Source organism: Harmonia axyridis, chromosome 4 (assembly GCF_914767665.1).
Source record: "Harmonia axyridis chromosome 4, icHarAxyr1.1, whole genome shotgun sequence".
NCBI classification, from domain to species: domain Eukaryota; kingdom Metazoa; phylum Arthropoda; class Insecta; order Coleoptera; family Coccinellidae; genus Harmonia; species Harmonia axyridis.
The window spans coordinates 36892434-36910517 of record NC_059504.1 but is presented as its reverse complement, the minus strand read 5'-3'; the positions used below and the strand labels follow the sequence as shown (position 1 = coordinate 36910517).

Genomic DNA, 18084 nt, shown 5'->3' with positions numbered 1-18084 from the left:
ATATAGATAAAATCAATCGTCCTAACGGACTCGTGATTTAATCAATCGGTTTGTTTTCATGTTTTTGCCAAATAAACAAGTTTTCGTGGAAAAGAAAAAATTATCGATAATATTAGAAGCACTCGTGGTAAAACCTTTGATAATTTTTTCTTTTCTGCGAAAACTTATTTATTTGGCGAAAATATGGAGATGCATCGATTGATAAAATCACACGTTTGTTAGGACGAGTCATTTTATCTAAATTCGGTGTGTTCGAATGTTTTTACCTAAAATAAACCAGTTTGAGTGATGAAAATACCAAATCATGTAATAAAATTCGAAGAACGGGTTGTATTTGAGTAGATTATATTTTTCAACAATTTTAATGTTCAATATTCTCTTGGGTGATGGTACTGAATCGATTTGTGTTCATTTCTCAATAATGCACTTTAAGCTGTCAATAATGACGAATTTAAAGTAAAATTTTGACTTTTCAATGTGAACAAGGTATGATCGATGAGGAAGTAGAATTATCAAAGGTAATACCATGAGTGCTTCAAATATTATCGATAATTTTTTCTTTTCCACGAAAACTTGTTCATTTGGCAAAAACATGAAAACAAACCGAATGATAAAATCACGAGTGCGTTAGAAAGAGTGATTTCATTTAAATTGGGTTTGTTTGAATGTTTTTGGCTCGAATAAACAAGTTTTAGTGAAGAAAATAAAAAATTATCTGATAAAATTTGAAGAACGAGTTGTATTTGCGAGGATTATTCTTTTCAACAATTTGAATGTTCAATATTTTATTGGGTGATGGCACTGAATCGGTTTGTGTTCATTTCTCAATAATGCACTTAAAGCTGTCAATAATGACGAATTCAAAGTAAAATTTTGACGTTTCAATGTAAATAAGGTATTATCGATGAGGACTATGAGGAGGTAGTATTATCAGTATAATCCCGAATGATTGGCTGCTATTAGTTGAAATCACCAAAATGTCAGATTTTGACATTTGAAAAAATTATCAAAGGTTAGACCACGAGTGCTTCAAATTTTGTCGATAATTTTTTTTTCTACGAAAAATTGTTTATTCGGCAAAAATATGAAGATAAATTCGGTTTGTTCGAATGTTTTTCAAGAAACACCATGGATCTCGAAAACAAAGCGTTTGCGGGCTCATGTTTATGGGATTTTTAATTCTTAGAATTATCCGAGGAATCTCTCATTTTTATTCGTAACTCCAATCAGAAAAAACCATTATAAGGCAAAAACAATCGAATTGGTAATAAAAAAAAATATTTTGAAAAATTTGGTTCAAAGTTCGTTGTTTAATTTAATTTATTAAGGCCTTTATTTCTTTATAGAAATCTCAAGGGGAAGTTCACCCATAGGTGTTCTACCACTTAACCCTTGTTGATACATGAAAGAAAAAAAAAATTAAATACATACGTACATTGTGTGCAATCCATCCAATGACATTGATAAAAAAAAAACAGTAATAGAGCATAAAGAATTGAAAAAAAAAATTTCATTTTTTACCCTCTCGGAGATAGAAGGTGAGCTAGGAGGAACTGAGCAGGTATTCTCTGATTTTGTTCCTGAATTTGTGATCATGAAGTTGTTTCAATTCATAAGGTATAACATTGTACAGGGTGGGCAAATTTCGATGTTTTAGCACTACAACTTTTGAACCAGAGGAGATACACAAAATCTGATACCCACTTCTCGATCTCTTTTTCTGAGAAACTAACAAGGGTAGTATTCATTTTTGGCCACCTTCTTTTGTTTTCGAGTTATAAGCGAAAATTGGAAAAATGGCGATATCGAAAAACATTCATATCTCCGCTAATACTGATGATAGAGCTCTGAAATTAAAACATTATACAGGCACTTTTCTACGTAGAATCCAGTGGCGTGCTCGTATTTCCAAAAGGGTTTTCAATTACGAAGCTATGACCCAAAATTATGTTTTTTCAAATGGGAACACTAGATTTTTGTGCCATTTTCTGAAAGCTTAATTTTTCCTGATTTCAAAAATATATAACATCGTATGATTCGGATCAATATAAATAATAGAAAATGGCCGAAAACCTCTTTTCACCTAAGAGTCTCAATATTTCTATGGTTCCAACTGTTGATGAACACAGAAAAATTGAGCTTTCTATAACAAGAGCAGTGTCCTTCCGTCAATCTGATTATTCATATGCTTTTCACTTATTTCTACAGAATTCGAAACTAGATATGTTTTATACATTTTTTATCTAAAAATTGATTTGGAAATAACGGAGAAACCACAAGATTGAATTTTTCAATCGAAAGAGTTGTATTGAGATGCATGTATCAGGAGATTATTTACATAGGTCTCCAGAATCAATACGCACAAGTACCAATCTATTTTAAACAGCATATGAAACAATGCATATATGATTGAACTCAACATTTTAATTACGAAGGGACAAACAAGAAATAATATTTAACCTAATAATGACAACAATTGCACAATGCACAGTCGACACCTCTTCTCAATATTTCAATAGATGAATATTTGAAACTGTGTTCAAGCTACCTAGGAAACTTTTTCCAAGTTCGTTCATCTTTTCGAAACTATTTGTATAAAATAAATATAGATTCGAATTTTGTAGAAATAAGTGAAAAGCATAGAAGTAATCAGATTGAAGAAAGGACACTGCTCTTGTCATAGAAAGGCTCATCAACAGTTGAAACCATAGAAATATTGAGATTCTTAAGTAAAAAAAGGATTTTGACCATTTTCTGTTATTTATTCTGATACGAATCATACGATGTTATATATTTTTGAAATCAGGAAAAATCAAGCTTTCAGAAAATGGCACGAAAATCTAGTGTTCCCATTTGAAAAAACATAATTTTGGGTCATAGCTTCGTAATTAAAAACCCTTTTGGAAATACGAGCACGCCACTGGATTCTACGTGAAAAAGTGCCTGTATAATGTTTTAATTTCAGAGCTCTATCATCAGTATTAGCGGAGATATAAATGTTTTTCGATATCGCCATTTTTCCAATTTTCCCTTATAACTCGAAAACAAAAGAAGGTGGCCAAAAATGAATACTTCCCTTGATAGTTTCTCAGAAAAAGAGATCGAGAAGTGGGTATCAGATTTTGTCCATCTCCTCTGGTTCAAAAGTTGTAGTGCTAAAACATCGAAATTTGCCCACCCTGTACAATTTACAGATGTTGTATCTAAAACTTCTTTGAAATGTTGAGGTTCTATGATGAGGACATGTAAGCAAATTTCTATGTCTGATATTAACATTGTGAACATCAGCTCTGTATTGCAACTTATTGAAGATATAAGGTGGTCTTCTCTTCACACCTATTTTATGAAAAGTACAGAGAGCATGATAGTTGAAACTAAGTCTCATAGGAAGCCAACTCAACTCCACCAGCTTATGAGATACATGTTCAAATTTTCTAATACACCGAAGATAAATCTTATACAGTAATTCTGTACCCGTTGAATTCGACCAAGAGAGTCCTGGTCCAAGCAAAAGCTATACACAGGGGAGCAGTAATTGAACTTCGATAATACCACACTCTCACACAGAAGTTTTTCAGTATAGATAGGTAAATACGATCTATGCGGATATAAGATTCTTAACGCTCCATAAGCTCTTCCAACCGTATTCTCTACATGCTCGCGAAACCTCAGCGACTCATCCATAATCAACCCCAAATTACGTGCACTATCAACGAAAGTAACAACATATTTTTCTTACATTACAGATATGAGTAAACGTTGTTGTTGAAAACCCCCCCAAAGAAAAAAGAGATGTACGCCCTTGATTCCAAATAAATTTCAAAACGTCACATTTTGGCAATGCATATGTTCAAAGTACCTATAACAAATTATAAATGCGCCAATCAAAGAAAAATTTCCAGAAATATAACATACGGTCACAAATATATTTGGGGAATATTTATGGATTTTTGCTGCGAATGAGAATATGAATTGAAGAGCTTAGAAGAATTGACATATTGTGGTACAACAGTCGTCTTTATAGACGGCTATGGTGGTACTAAAAGATTGAGCGGTCAATATGGGAAAGAAAGACAGGACCGAATATCCTAGGTGATTGAATGACTGACTATACAGAAGATTTTCAATTTATTTACAAACAATGTATTTTCTAACATTGGTAGGAACTGTTGACTAGATTAGACAATCACAAATTATTATGTCTCTAGATGACAATCTTTGTAAACTTACTTTTGATGTTATAGCACTTGAATATATTGCTATTTGCTAGTCTATATCAAAATAATTCGGAGGTTGCTAAGTTCCTGAAAATTTCAAGATCTTGACTAGATTTCAAGACAAGAAGTAATTTTAGATTTCAAGACAAGAAAAGAAATTTCAAGTCGATATCAAGACTCCTCTTGTCAAGCAATAATAAGAAATTTTGGAATATCTTTACTATAACGAAAACGCTAAAACGTATTTAATTATGAAAAAATTACATATTTCAACATAACATATGCATTTTAATTAATTGAACATATTTTCTGCTGAATCGATTCACAAAAATATAAATTAAAAATATTTAATGATAGGTCTGTTGGAACTAAAATTGCAAACTAGATATGAATTTTTTTTAAACCGAAATCAGACCATAAGACTTCTTAGGCAGTCAACACCTAGCCGATTTCTTAACTTTGTTTCTGTTAAAGCTGCTCTTGAAAATAGGCTTTCCGCAGGTCCATACATATAAAAGCAAGAAATTGTTATCAAGTCAAGAATTCTTGTCTTGTTGATTACTTTGATTGTTATAGCACTTGAAGATATTACCAAAATTTGTAAAATACAGACATTCTGACGAAATAATAGAACGATCTGTTGAGGGTTCACTCAAAAAAATAATTAACCAATTTTACAAAATAACGTTATTCAAAACTGTATATGTATGTTATTGTGAAAAAATAAAGTTAAAATGTTAAATTAATCATCATATTAGGTACTACATATATTTAACTTATATCTATGTCTGAAACGTTCACCAATTGTTTTACACTGTATATAGCTCGAAATGAACAAATCCACTCTTATCATCTTTGTTATATTTGATGTTTTTGGCCCATGCTCTACATTCAATATTCAACACCACTCCGATAGCTGGTCTTTTGAAATGCACGGCAATCAAAGGACTAAAGTAGTCTTTCGAGTTCGTATATGGGAAATAGTATCCTGGAAATCCTTGATGAGAAGGATAATATTTGATAGGTCCCAAAAATTCAATATCGACTGATGTTTCCCCAGTACAAGAAATCCAAATATTATTCCTCTGAAAAAAACACACTTTGTTTATTTTTACGATTTGAATAAAAAGCAAGTAGGTATATTACAAATTGCATTGTTTCCATGAATATTTTACCTTATCATTATGCTTAAAAGCGAATAATCTAAGCAATTTACGTCCATTGAATTGTGGAAAATAAGGTCGCTTACTCGTAACATACATAGGAGAGCTCCCAATAATACTAAAAAGTGCAAGAGGGAACTATTGCAAGGTACACTAAACAAAGCAATAAGAATAGCGGTTGGTGCCCCTGGCACAGAGGCCATGGTACATATACAATCAGCAAATAAGAGAACTCAAAATTGTAACAATTGAGGAAATTGTAAACAAACAAATAAAGAAGCTATAGAAACAATAAAGGAGCACGACTAGAGTGAATTGAAAGAATAATAAAAATGGTCGACATAATCGTCCATCTGATGATCTGAGCGTTCAAAAGACTGGATTTGTTACTGATGTGACTTCTTAACACCATAGGTACATTATCTACAATGGCAAAATCAACCAGTCAGTAGAATACACGGAAATTCAAGAACCATCGACTTCAGTGGGACACAAGAAGATCAGAAAGAAGGGAAAAGTGTAATTGAAAGCGAGCCATGACAAGGTACTTCTCCTCCGAAATAAATATGTTATTTTTTTCAAATGTTTCGAAATTCACAAAAATCTGGAGATGTACCTTTAAATTAGATTTATATTTACGATCGTTTAATTGATTGATCAATGGAAAATTTGCCTAGTACGGTTTCATGCTAAATTAATTTTGACAGACAAGAAGCATAATAATTGATACTTAGTTATCATTACTAGGCAACACTTTTTCCTCTGGCTGAAGAGAATTTTTCGACGATTCTGTCAGTAAAAATATGACGTTGTTATTGTATGTTCGAAATAAAAAGATAATACCTAACTACAAGTTCAGTTTTCGCAATCAGCATTCATTAATTCATCCACTGGTACGACTCATCGAAGTTATAGAAAAATTAAACTTCCAGCAAATAGCTAGAAGGAAACAGGAAAACCGAACAAGAGATAAGACAATATTACGGTCGACTGCACCCAGGACTGCTACTCAACCAAAACAGCAAACTATCAGTGGAAAATAAGTTCAACATCATAAAAGCAGTACATAAGAAGCATAACGTACACATCAGGAGTTATCTACTAAAAAGTGCAAGAAGGAAGTAGTGCAATTTGCAAGGTACACTAAGCAAAGCAATAAGAACAGCGGTTGGTGCCCCATGGGCTATGGTACATAAAGAACCAGCCAATAAAAGAACTCAAACTATTTAGTATTGTGAACAAACAAATGAAGGAGCTGGTAGAAACATTCAAGGAGCACGAAAACAGTGAATTGAGAAGATTAATAAAAATTCCAACAAGAAAGTCAATCAAGAGGACCTACAACGAAATAATGACAAGCGGAAGGGAGGAAGTTCTCTCTAATAATAAAAAGTAGAAAAACGGTTAAATTATAGTACAGTCATACAAGAAGAAGATCTAGGTATAAGAACCGAACCTATCTTGAAAATTTGTCTAGGTTCCATGGGCGCCCGCAAGGGGGGAAGCAGGGGGGCCATGAACCCCCCTGAGATTTTGATTGCCTCATTTTCAGCACAACACCCTCAATATTACTTTCTCAATCCAGAGGGCATGGAAACAAGTAAAGTAATGGATTCTCCACAATTTTCCGGTTTTCAATGACAATCATAGATGCCTTATCGTTTTTCAATAATTTTCATTTTGCCCCCCCTGAGAAAAATTTCTGCGGGCGCCCATGCTAGGTTCTTATCGGCCTTATCGCGTATATAGTATATGGACGAGAAGGCAGATCGAATTTGAGAACGGAGTCGTCATCAGTGAGTTCAACATTTTTCGGTTAAAAATTCGTAAATTACAGACATTATGACTAAATAGTTAACCTAACCTTTTTCGACAAAAATTCTTGAATTATAACGAAATGAAAAAAAATACGATAGTTATGATGAGATTTGTTGTGTTTTTGGACAGAAATTATCGTTATCAACAGTTAATGTGGTGCATAATTGTCCATTCGCATATTTGGTCTTTTTGTACGAATTTTGTTCGATATTTTCATCTTTTCCGGAATTTCCAAAAACACTCAAGCTGAAATGCCGAATACAGGAATGTAAACAAACTAGGTTAATAACAGAGGATACGTATCAAGGCCGTGACCAGGGGGATTGATATCCCTGAGAGGACTTCATCTTCTCTAAAACGCGAAAAAATTTATTCAAGAAACTCCAGAAGTCTTTTCTTTTTCAAAACAATTCGATGTTTTTCTACAAATCATGAATTTTCCGAAATATCTTGACGAAATTCATACAGAAGGATATAGTAAATGCTATACCAAACTTCATAATCATTCAGTAGCAATTTGAGTGGACAATGTTCACTAAAAACATACTCAACTACCAGAAAATATAAACATCGATAAGTATTCTGGTTCTTGTCTTGATATTGATGATGGACTTTATGGACAAGTATTCTGGTGTTAAAATTTAATATTATTTTTTATCGAGAGTAGCATGAGGTCTCTTTTACCTCTTCAGGCCGTGTTATGTTGTATTTTATGAGGTCTTTCAGTTGTTGTGGCATGTCTTCTGGAAGATTATTCGTATCATTGTAGTACTCTGGCACCCATCCTTGTATCTTATTGAGTTTTAGGAATATACATGGGGCATTCTTGTAATAGTTAAAATAACGATCTGGTTGGCAGGGCCCCCACTCTCTAACATCGAAACTACAAACTTCACCTGATTTGGGGGGATTTATGTAAGAACAACTTTTTCTTGGCACATATCTATCTTCATAATAATAAGCTGAAAAAAGTAAAATCCATGAATAAGAGAAAAATCAGGAGATGATGATGCAATTTGAAAAAAATACAAAATTTATTTCTAGGGTTGATACTTAAGGGACTGATCGGTAAAAAAATTGACCTTCCTCGATGTTTTCTGGAGAAACTCGCACCCATTCACCGAAATATTCGGGTGATTCACCGCGATGGCCTATTAGACGTTTATGGAAAACTAATCATAATTTGTGCTGAAAATTCAAATGTTGGTGTTTGAGACAATGATCTTTCTCCTAAAAATATTTTCAGATCTCTACAACTTCCGGTTATACCAGAAACAGACTACTACTTCCTTATATCAAATGGCACACACTGTATATTATGGCATAAATAGATAGCTTCTTTGATGACAATTTCAGCAATATGTTATATTCTGGGTAAAAACTAAACGGTTCGTGAGTTTATGAGATTCTTATGAAAAAAAAGGTGCCGACGAGGAGTCAGATGCTTTTGAATATTTATGCAGAAGTAGATTTTTTCGATTTTATTTTCGATTTCCCAAACAAATATTATTACAAAATTGATTGCGGTTTGGAACAAAAATGTACAGGGTGTTTATCAGAAGATCATGAACTTAGACAACTCAAATTCTACGAAACTCAAGATTTTCAAATTAGAACATATATTTTTTTTGATTTCCTTCAATATTATGTATAAAAAGAAGAGGAAAGAATTTTAGATCAAGAAAGACCGCAATTTCTAAATTTCTGGAGTAGTCTCTGTGACTAAAAAAAGTTAAGAGGAAGGTTTTATTCAGAAATCAGAACACCATGTGGACTGTGGCGTGATTTATTGAGATGAATGTTTATGAACATTCAGATGTTGCCCCATCTTTTCTGATTTTATTTAATGCGATATATTAATTTTGAGAGAAATTAAAGCACTACATATGGTACCGTTGTTGAACGAGAAAGTATTACCTATTTTAATCGCAAAGTTCTTCAAGTTAATTCCCATTAATACATCGGACCAAAAGTGTATACCTACATAAGTTCCATGAAAAAGTTAATTGTATTGATGAATTCAGATATCATTTTTTAACCGATGAATAGAAACAGTAATACAATGACAAGTCGTTCATTATATTGATTAATAGTTTTCATTGAATCAACGAACAACCAATGAAATGTTCTTCATTAAAGTTAATGATCGGTTCATTATTCAATCGGTTGTACTTGGTATCAATAATGTATTTTACTGTACATTGAAATTGTCTAAAGTAGATAAGGTACATACTTAACTCACTTATTTTATACATCAAATGAAAAAAGTTCTTCGATCTATAAAAAAGTGATCAAGTAAACAATGAAATTAAGTTGATGATTATGGCATTCTCTAACACTAGGTATACAACTTTGCTTCTGCCGTTTTGATATAGATGACAGTAGCAGTGAGTGGTAGTCGAAATAAATAGATGCAATACAATAAGCTTAGATATTTGTAAACATGAGCCCTTCGTCATGGCTTGAAAAGCAAAGACGGAAGGGACTCCTGCATCACATTGTGACTAGAGACGAAAATGGGTTCATTTCGATAATCCCAAGTGCAGAAAATCATGGGGATTTACCGGCCATGCTTCCACGTCGATGACCAAACCAAATATTCACGGATCCAAGGTCATGCTCACTATTTGGTGGGACCAGCCCAGCGTAGTGTATTACGAATTGTTAAAACCGACTGAAACAATCACAGGCGATCGTTATCGAACGCAATTAATGCGTTCAAGCCGAGCATTGAAAGACAAACGGACGCAATACAACGAGACACATGATAAAGTGATTTTACAGTATGACAATTCTCGACCCTATATTGCGAAAGTGGTCAAGACTTGCTTAGAAACGTTGAAATGGAAAGTCCTACCACACCCGTCGTATTCTCCAGACGTTGCTTCCTCGGACTATCACTTGTTTCGATCAATGACACACGCCCTGGCTGACCAGCACTTTTGGTCTTATGAAGAAGTAAAAAATTGGATCAATTCGTGGATCGCTTCAAAAGATGAGCAGTTTTTTCAACGCGGGATTCGTACGCTGCCCGAAAGATTGAAGAAAGTAGTGGCCAGCGATGGACAATCATAAATGTAGGTATAACCAGTTTTTTAAAATAAAGCCTCGAATTTCGGAAAAAGAACGACGGAAGCAAAATTATGCGTCTATGTACAATCATTTTATAAAGAACTCCTTATACTATGGTATAATGAAACAAGCTCTTCCAGTATACTGAAACCACTCATGCTGTAAAAGATGAGGCAACATCTAAAGGCGGCTACTCACGAGGCACCCATGTTCGAGCGTTCGGATCATTTTACAGTCGGGCAGCTCGGGACACGGCCGCACGACTGCAAATCAGAGAATGAACTTGACTGCCCGACTGGAATCTCCTGGTTGCCTGGCTTCCAAAGTCTCGAGAAAACGCCTCGTGATTGGCGGGCATAAGTATATTCGTAAACATTATCTTCTGTAAACCATTCACTCCACAGTAGGTATGTTCTGAATAAACACTTACTTTTCATTTTTTTTTTCACCCGTGTAGGTATATAACAAAGGAAAAACAAATAAGGATCGCATTTGAAGTTTTCGAGGAATCAAGCTACATCTATACCTACTCTTATCAGAGGTAGAGTACTCTGAGTACTTATATATTAGGATTAGGTGAGTACGGAATGACACCAAAACATCAATATCAGCTTTCCCTCAGAATGCTACATGGTGAGTTTTTATATTCATGGAAATAATGGAGCCATCATCAGAACCAAACTGATCGCTGGAATTGATTGAATTTCAGGATATTATTGACACATGCCGAAGTCAAGTGAAAGAAATATTAATTATTTCAATATTCCAGGACCGAACTCATTATTTCTGGTTTGAAGAGTTCAGGTAAAAAATATCACTTTGAGTTGAAATAATGCTCTTTTTCGAAATCAAAACAATGATTTTAAATTCGAAATACAAAATGATATTTTCAACCCGGACACTTCATATGGGAAATAATGAGTCCGGTCCTGGAATATTGCAATAATTAATATCTCTCGAACTTGATCCCGGCATGTGTTAAAAACATTTCAAGTTTCAATAAATTACAGCGACAAGTTTGGTTCTGATGATGGTTTCATTATTTCCATGCATATGAAAATTCACCTTGTAGCTTTCTGAGGAAAGCCAAAAATTAAAAAAGGTTTTTCCTTAATATCTGTTCATGCCTTGGATAGAGAGTTTTTCCGATAACATATTTGGATAGCCCGTGAAAAATACTATTATTGTGATGGGCCACTTTTCATTATTGCTCAAGGATAAGCCACAAAATCCAGTGACCCGCTTACGTGAAACACTCTGTTCAGTATTACCGGTATACCCTTATTAATTGTTTCCTAGATCTCAACACGAAATATTCAGAATATTTCATTTATACTCACTTTCTAAAGAGGCTTGAATTCTTGAGGACCATTTTTTGGTATTTGTTCGATTAGTTCCTTGTACCCATATAAGAGTACTTTCGTTGTTTTCTGGCATTGGAATGAAACCTAATTTGGGGGTGGTACCATTCATGCCTATATCACTCCATTTTTGAACTTCTGACCTGACCGCTCGAGAGAAAACTAACACGCATGTGGTCAATAAAACTGCTAGTACGGTAGAAGAAATAGAGTAATGAAAAATTTTCGCTGAAAAAGGAAATTCAAATGACAATTTTTTGCATTATCAATCCAAATAATCATTCAATATTAGAATTTTTCATGAAAAATGATCTGATAATTATCGTCTTAGAACTCCCTAGATATAACAATGATGGTTTGCTAGGATCAGATGTTAATAAGTAAAACAAACATCATTGGAACAATATGAGAAAAACATATAATTACCCATAATTTTATATAACTTCCTATACCACCAGTAACGACTCTTCTTCTGTATATTTCAAGATGTAAATGAATTATCAATCAAAAATTTGATTTTATGTAAATATTATGGAAATGATAAAAGATAACATTGACCTATCGAGAATAATATATTATAGAAAATCAAAACAAATTGATCGAAATTTATAATAAAAAAGCACACGATGAGAAATACTCTGATCAGTGGCACAAGGTCCAACCTAAAATTATTCATTAAATAAATTATATTCAGTTATTACTTCCGAAATTTCCACACAATTCCACAGATCCTGAAATTCACTATTATTATATTGATACTCAGTGGCGTCGATAGGGAGCCATAGGGAGGGTAAGCGGTCGCCTTGGGCGCCAACATTAAGGGGCGGCATTTCAAGCTTGATTAAAAAAATCCTTTGTGTTGTTTTACAAAGCACCGATTGAGAAGTAATTAAGTCAAAACCGGGAGGACGGAATGCAGACAAATTCAAGATAAAAAAACTATCAAAGATGCCGCAGATGGCGCGAAATCTCCCTCACATTGCTTAGTTACAAAATTATTGACGCCAAAACTCATGTACTGATCAGGCTTGTAGGCATTCTTTTTGATAAAATTTGTCAGCTTTTATTTCGTTTGTGGGACGGCTCCTTGATGTTTCAGGAATAATTTTTATTTACTATTCTCCAATTCTGTTATTAGTTTACTCAATCAAATTTTTGTTTCATTATTTCAGTTTTAGTCAGTTGGGGTTCATTACTTTTTTTCTTTTCTTATCGGGGATCATTAAGGGTTTTTTCCTTTTTGATAGAGACAGTTAGAGTGTAATGTCACAGTAAGGCTATCAAAGAGAACGAGTGCACTGTTTTGTACTGGACTTTCAGTATAATTTCCACGCATACCATTTCAAAATAAGATTACTCAACTCTACAACAAAATATTTTAAAACATTCATTTGTACAAAATGAAATGCAGACCACGTGAACAAACAGACACTCAGTTTGAATTCTCTTAGGTTCCTTTCACACGGTGAAACGTACGGCTTTCGCTCATAAGCGGGATCCTTTTCCGGTTCTACATTCAATTTTTGTGAGATTTTATTATCGCGGTGTCACACATGAGTGAGGTTGGGGTAAAATTAATAAAAACAACTTGTTGTATTTTTGGATATGTTCGTATGGAATACATAAACAAGTGTAGAATGTTGAATATGAATCATTTCATATCTTCATTCATTCAAAAATTCATTTATGGAAAAGAGACGAATAATGTTTTTAGTTTCATAAGAAGATTAATATTCTGCGAAGAAAATATATATCCTGCTTTTAAAAAATATACCTACTCAGCCTTGATATAGGTAAAACTTCAAGTTCATATTGAATATCTGCATCAGATGTCACCCTGAAAAATAAGAAACTTTCATTTAACTTTTTTTTTTGAAAAGACTATTCGTACTGTTCGTAGGAAGTTATTAATATCATTATATTATTCATATTATTATAGGGGATCTTACAGAATGGGACTCCATGTATATAATTATTCTTTGCGTGTTCATTTTATTGAATTCCTCCTGATTGGCAGGATGGATTTCGATGAAATTTTGTATGTATGTTCAAGTGGATTCGAGAATGGGTTTGGATCCATAATTTCAGGCGTTCTGAAGTTATGGCCGAAAGAAGATATTCTTCAACTGATGCACTGCGAAAAACCAACTTGTGTCTTTAAGTTCTGACAGAAACAGAAATCCCATCAAATTTGTATGAAAAAACAAAAGGTCGCAAAGCGATACCTTCAGGCGTTCTAGAGCTATGGCCGAAAGAAGACACAATTTAGTTTTTCAGTGCATCAGTTGAAGAATATCTTTTTTCGTCCATAACTCCAAAACGCCTGAAGCTATCGCTCTGCGACCTTTTGGTTTTTTCATACGAATTTGATGGGATTTCTGTTTCTGTCAGAACTTAAAGACACAAGTTGGTTTTTCGCAGTGCATCAGTTGAAGAATATCTTCTCTCGGCCATAACTTCAGAACGCCTGAAAGTATCGCTTTGCGACCTTAAGGTGTTTTCATGCAAATTTGATGGAATTTCTATTTCTGTTAAGTAAATCCTATCATTACATTTAAAATTTCGGAGTAAAATGAACAAAACAATGAACTTCTGATTTAGCACCCCCTATCGAAAGCAGCAAAAACAAATTTATCATGACTATATTTTGTCCTCAATCAACAAGATATTATCTTTCAGACGAGATCTAATTTGCTCAAAAATGTTGAGTCAAACTGAAGTTAGAGGCGTTTCAATCAGTCAGATCTCTCCCTTTCACCTACCCTCATTTGATGTCGTAAAATCGAAAGTGACAATTCAAAATGATAGAGAATTCTCCAAGAATTACAATGATGATATTTTTTCTTCAACTTCATATGAAACATTTTCGAGTAAAATTCATTTTTCTACTCGACGGTAGCTATTACGCCCCCTAGCAGTAGAGGTATGAACTTCAAAACAATTTCCAGTGTGTTCTCTTATAGTCTTATACACTTTAGTGGTAAAATTTTTTACCGCAAGTCTCTACGATGAGTGGATCCTGAGATATAGCCGCTTACCTCGCTTATTTGCCCACCCTGTACAGGACAACCTCTGTCAGGACCGCTAGTATTACCTTGCTGGTTGCTGGGTAGGCAGACCAATACTTACTACTTACCTACTTACTCAAAATTATGCCTATTTAAGTTGTTTCAGAGCTAAATAATTCATTATTTACTCTGTCAGTTCCGATGCTATGTATGATAATCATGAATTTTCCCTAAACTGATTCAACAGAAATTATAAATTCCGTTTTTTCTCTAAGAAATTCTTTTGAGAATGAAGAATATAGAGTGTTTCTATCACCTATTATTCTAGTGGAGGTGGAAGAGATTAGTTTGAAATCTTAAATGGCAACCCCTATGTTTTATCCAATTACTAGCCGGGTGCTAAATAAATTTTATTATTTTTTTCTCTTTCGTTGAAGGCATCGACTGCTATGGTCATTAGCCTCTAACCTAACCATCACCGGACATGTACAACATCCATGACCTAGCCAGGATTCGAACCCGGTACCTTCAGCAATCGGCACCTTGCTTTTATAGTCTTTATTATATTTTAATATGTACATGTTATAATGGTTTACATCATTTGTTGTTTGATATTTTAGTAGTTCCTATCTATACATGATTTACCTACAATAATAATAATATTTTGGCTGGACGCCTTTAGATATTCAGAGGTTTTGTTTTTTTTTATGTTTTAAGTTAGCACTAAAATTCATAGTATTCACAGGAAAATGTAGAGAAAAACCTGTTTTCATGCAATCGGCACCAGTCGACATTTCTGTCTACTGCACTACCGAGGCAGTCTAAATTTTATTGTTATTAATTCGTATGTATTCCATCCTATTGTTTCTGACTAAATTACATCTCATTCGGTACTTTGAATTTCTGCATATGGCCTTTTTATTGATCAAGCTTGAAATGCCTCCTCTGAATTTTGTCCGAGGCGAACTCCTACCCTGCCTACTGCCTAGCAAGCGCCCTGTTTCCTATAGAAGCGCTCTGGTCGAGATGCATGAGACGTGACGGCTCTCGCCCATGAGCCGTGACATCTCATGGCTCATCGTGTGAAAGCGCCATTGTTATCTTTGCATTTCCATCTTTCGATGTGACTCTCACTCATAAGCGAGAGCTGTACGCCTCACCGTTTGAAAGAAGCTCTCGCCCATGAGACGTGATGGCTTATAGCTCGTTGTAGTCTTTGCATTTTGATCTGTCGGGTCTGCCTCTCGCTCATGAGCGAGAGACGTACAGCTCACTGTGTGAAAGGAACGAATGGGTATTCGAAATGACTGCATATTTTCGGTTGAAAAAGTGTCATCAATATGTATCGCTCATATGATCTCCAAACTTTTTTAATAATTACAATGAGATTGAAATGAGGTGCATTTCGATTCAAAAAACGTCTGCAGAAATCTGAGTAGTATCATATGAGCGATAAATAACATTGATGAGGCTTTTTCAGGTCAAAATATGCAGTCATTTCGAACTCTCTAAGAAGAGAATTTTGACTATGTTTCTGCTTATTCTCATGGTCTCCATTTCATTCTGTCCAAATGAATGTTTTAAAATATTTTGATGATTTCTTTGATTTGGCTTATCTTAGTTTTTGGAAACATGAACAACCCTTCCATAATCGAAATATTCTGGCTTCCTCCAAGTGACTTTGGATTAGGGCTGGGACTTTTTCGCCTTTTTGTATTCGAATATTCATCCATAAATTTATTCGATTATTCGAATAATTCATTCAAACAAATATTCATGCTTGATTTATCATGAGTAGTCATGAATATTCAACTATTCGTTGATTATTCAGTGATTATTCAATGATTATTCAATTATTATTCAATGATTATTCAGTGATTATTCAATGATTATTCAGTGATTATTCAATGATTATTCAGTGATTATTCAATGAATATTCAGTGATTAAACTCATGTTTTAATGAACCAATAAAATCCGAGCGTTTTGATGAGTGGATATACCCTTTGCGACGTGGTATAATCGTTTTGGTGTTTTGCCTCTCGCCATATACACTCTATTAGTGTGACGTCACACACCGCCATTTTTGGTTCTCCTGTCAGTGTTCGGAATCCAAACAAATAAATTGTCATTCACCAGTCGAGTTGCGCTCTCGTGACTCGAAGTATAATCGAATATTTTCTGTGCTCTTATGATATAAATGTTTATTCAATGAATATTAAAAATATTCAATGATTATTCAGTTAATACTTATTCGAATATTCTACTCAATAAACCTAGTCAGCCATGATTGGACTAGATCTTCTTTAAGATCTAGCAGATCTAGATCGAACAGGTAATATTGAACAAAGTTTACTATAATCTGATGCATAAATGTAAAAACGTTCGTTATTTCTGGAAAAGTCGGGAGTATTCTGGTTTTACCGAAAAAATTGTCCCATTTTTATAATCAAATTGTCGTTTGGTAAATACAGAGATTTTTTTATCACATGACAACGTACAAAATACAATAGATTCTTAAATAGACGCAGTAAAACCTTCGCTGGGACAATACAATCTATATAGACCCTTTACGGGTCTAGAGGTACAAAAATAATGATCAAGCGGATTCTGAGAACATTAAATTCTTCAAGAATACACTTTGTGATCAATTATACGGAATTTTCAAAAAAAATGTTTTCTGATTCAGTTTTGTTAGGGAAGGATGTTACTTCAGTCGATGTATGTACATTTTAAGACCATAGATTTAAAAGAATATAAAGATTCGTCAGTTCGCAATTCAGAATACATAAAACAATATTTGACCACTGAAATAGAGCAATGTCTATAAATAGCAATGCATACGGAATAGGAAGGCAAGATTACATTTTCGAATGTAGAATCTTATATTATTATTATTAGAACTCTTTATTGCTGAATTCATATGTTAGAATCTTATATTCCATTTTTATATTTTTTCATTGATGAAATCAAAATTTTATTAATTTTTCTTTGGGTGAATACCTTTTTCTACTACTATTAAATGAATAATTTCAAACCATCAAGAATCATTGTAAAATGCACATTTTCAATGAAAAATAACAAAAAAGTGAAAAATACGAGGGGGCGTTAAAGTAAAGAATTACCCAATTGTATCTATCAATTTCAATATTATGTAATTTCCAGTAATTTTAATATTAATAAAACGATTTGTCCGTAATGAATCACAAAACCTTGTTTCAATCATTCCTGAATAGTGAATCAAGTGATCATTCAAACTTTCATTCGTAACTTCATAAATATCCAACTACTCACTGAATAGAAAACTATTCACTGAATAATCAGTGAATACTCAACTATTCACTGATTATTCATGAATAGAAAAGTAGTCATTGATTATTCAAGTATTCAGTGAATACTCGACTATTCACTGATTATTCATGAATAGAAAAGTAGTCATTGATTATT

General features: G+C 33.6%; 1 protein-coding gene across 1 annotated transcript; it reads right to left on the bottom strand.

The window, feature by feature from the left end:
- Window positions 1-4109: 4109 nt before the first annotated feature.
- Window positions 4110-12194, bottom strand: LOC123677540 (sodium/potassium-transporting ATPase subunit beta-2-like). The gene is made up of 4 exons (XM_045614112.1): window positions 12058-12194; window positions 11611-11859; window positions 7883-8160; window positions 4110-5302 (listed from the first exon to the last, which is right to left on the bottom strand). Exons 1-4 carry the CDS (start codon window positions 12059-12061, stop codon window positions 5027-5029), a joined length of 807 nt encoding a protein of 268 aa, XP_045470068.1. The 5' UTR covers window positions 12062-12194; the 3' UTR covers window positions 4110-5026.
- Window positions 12195-18084: the final 5890 nt, after the last annotated feature.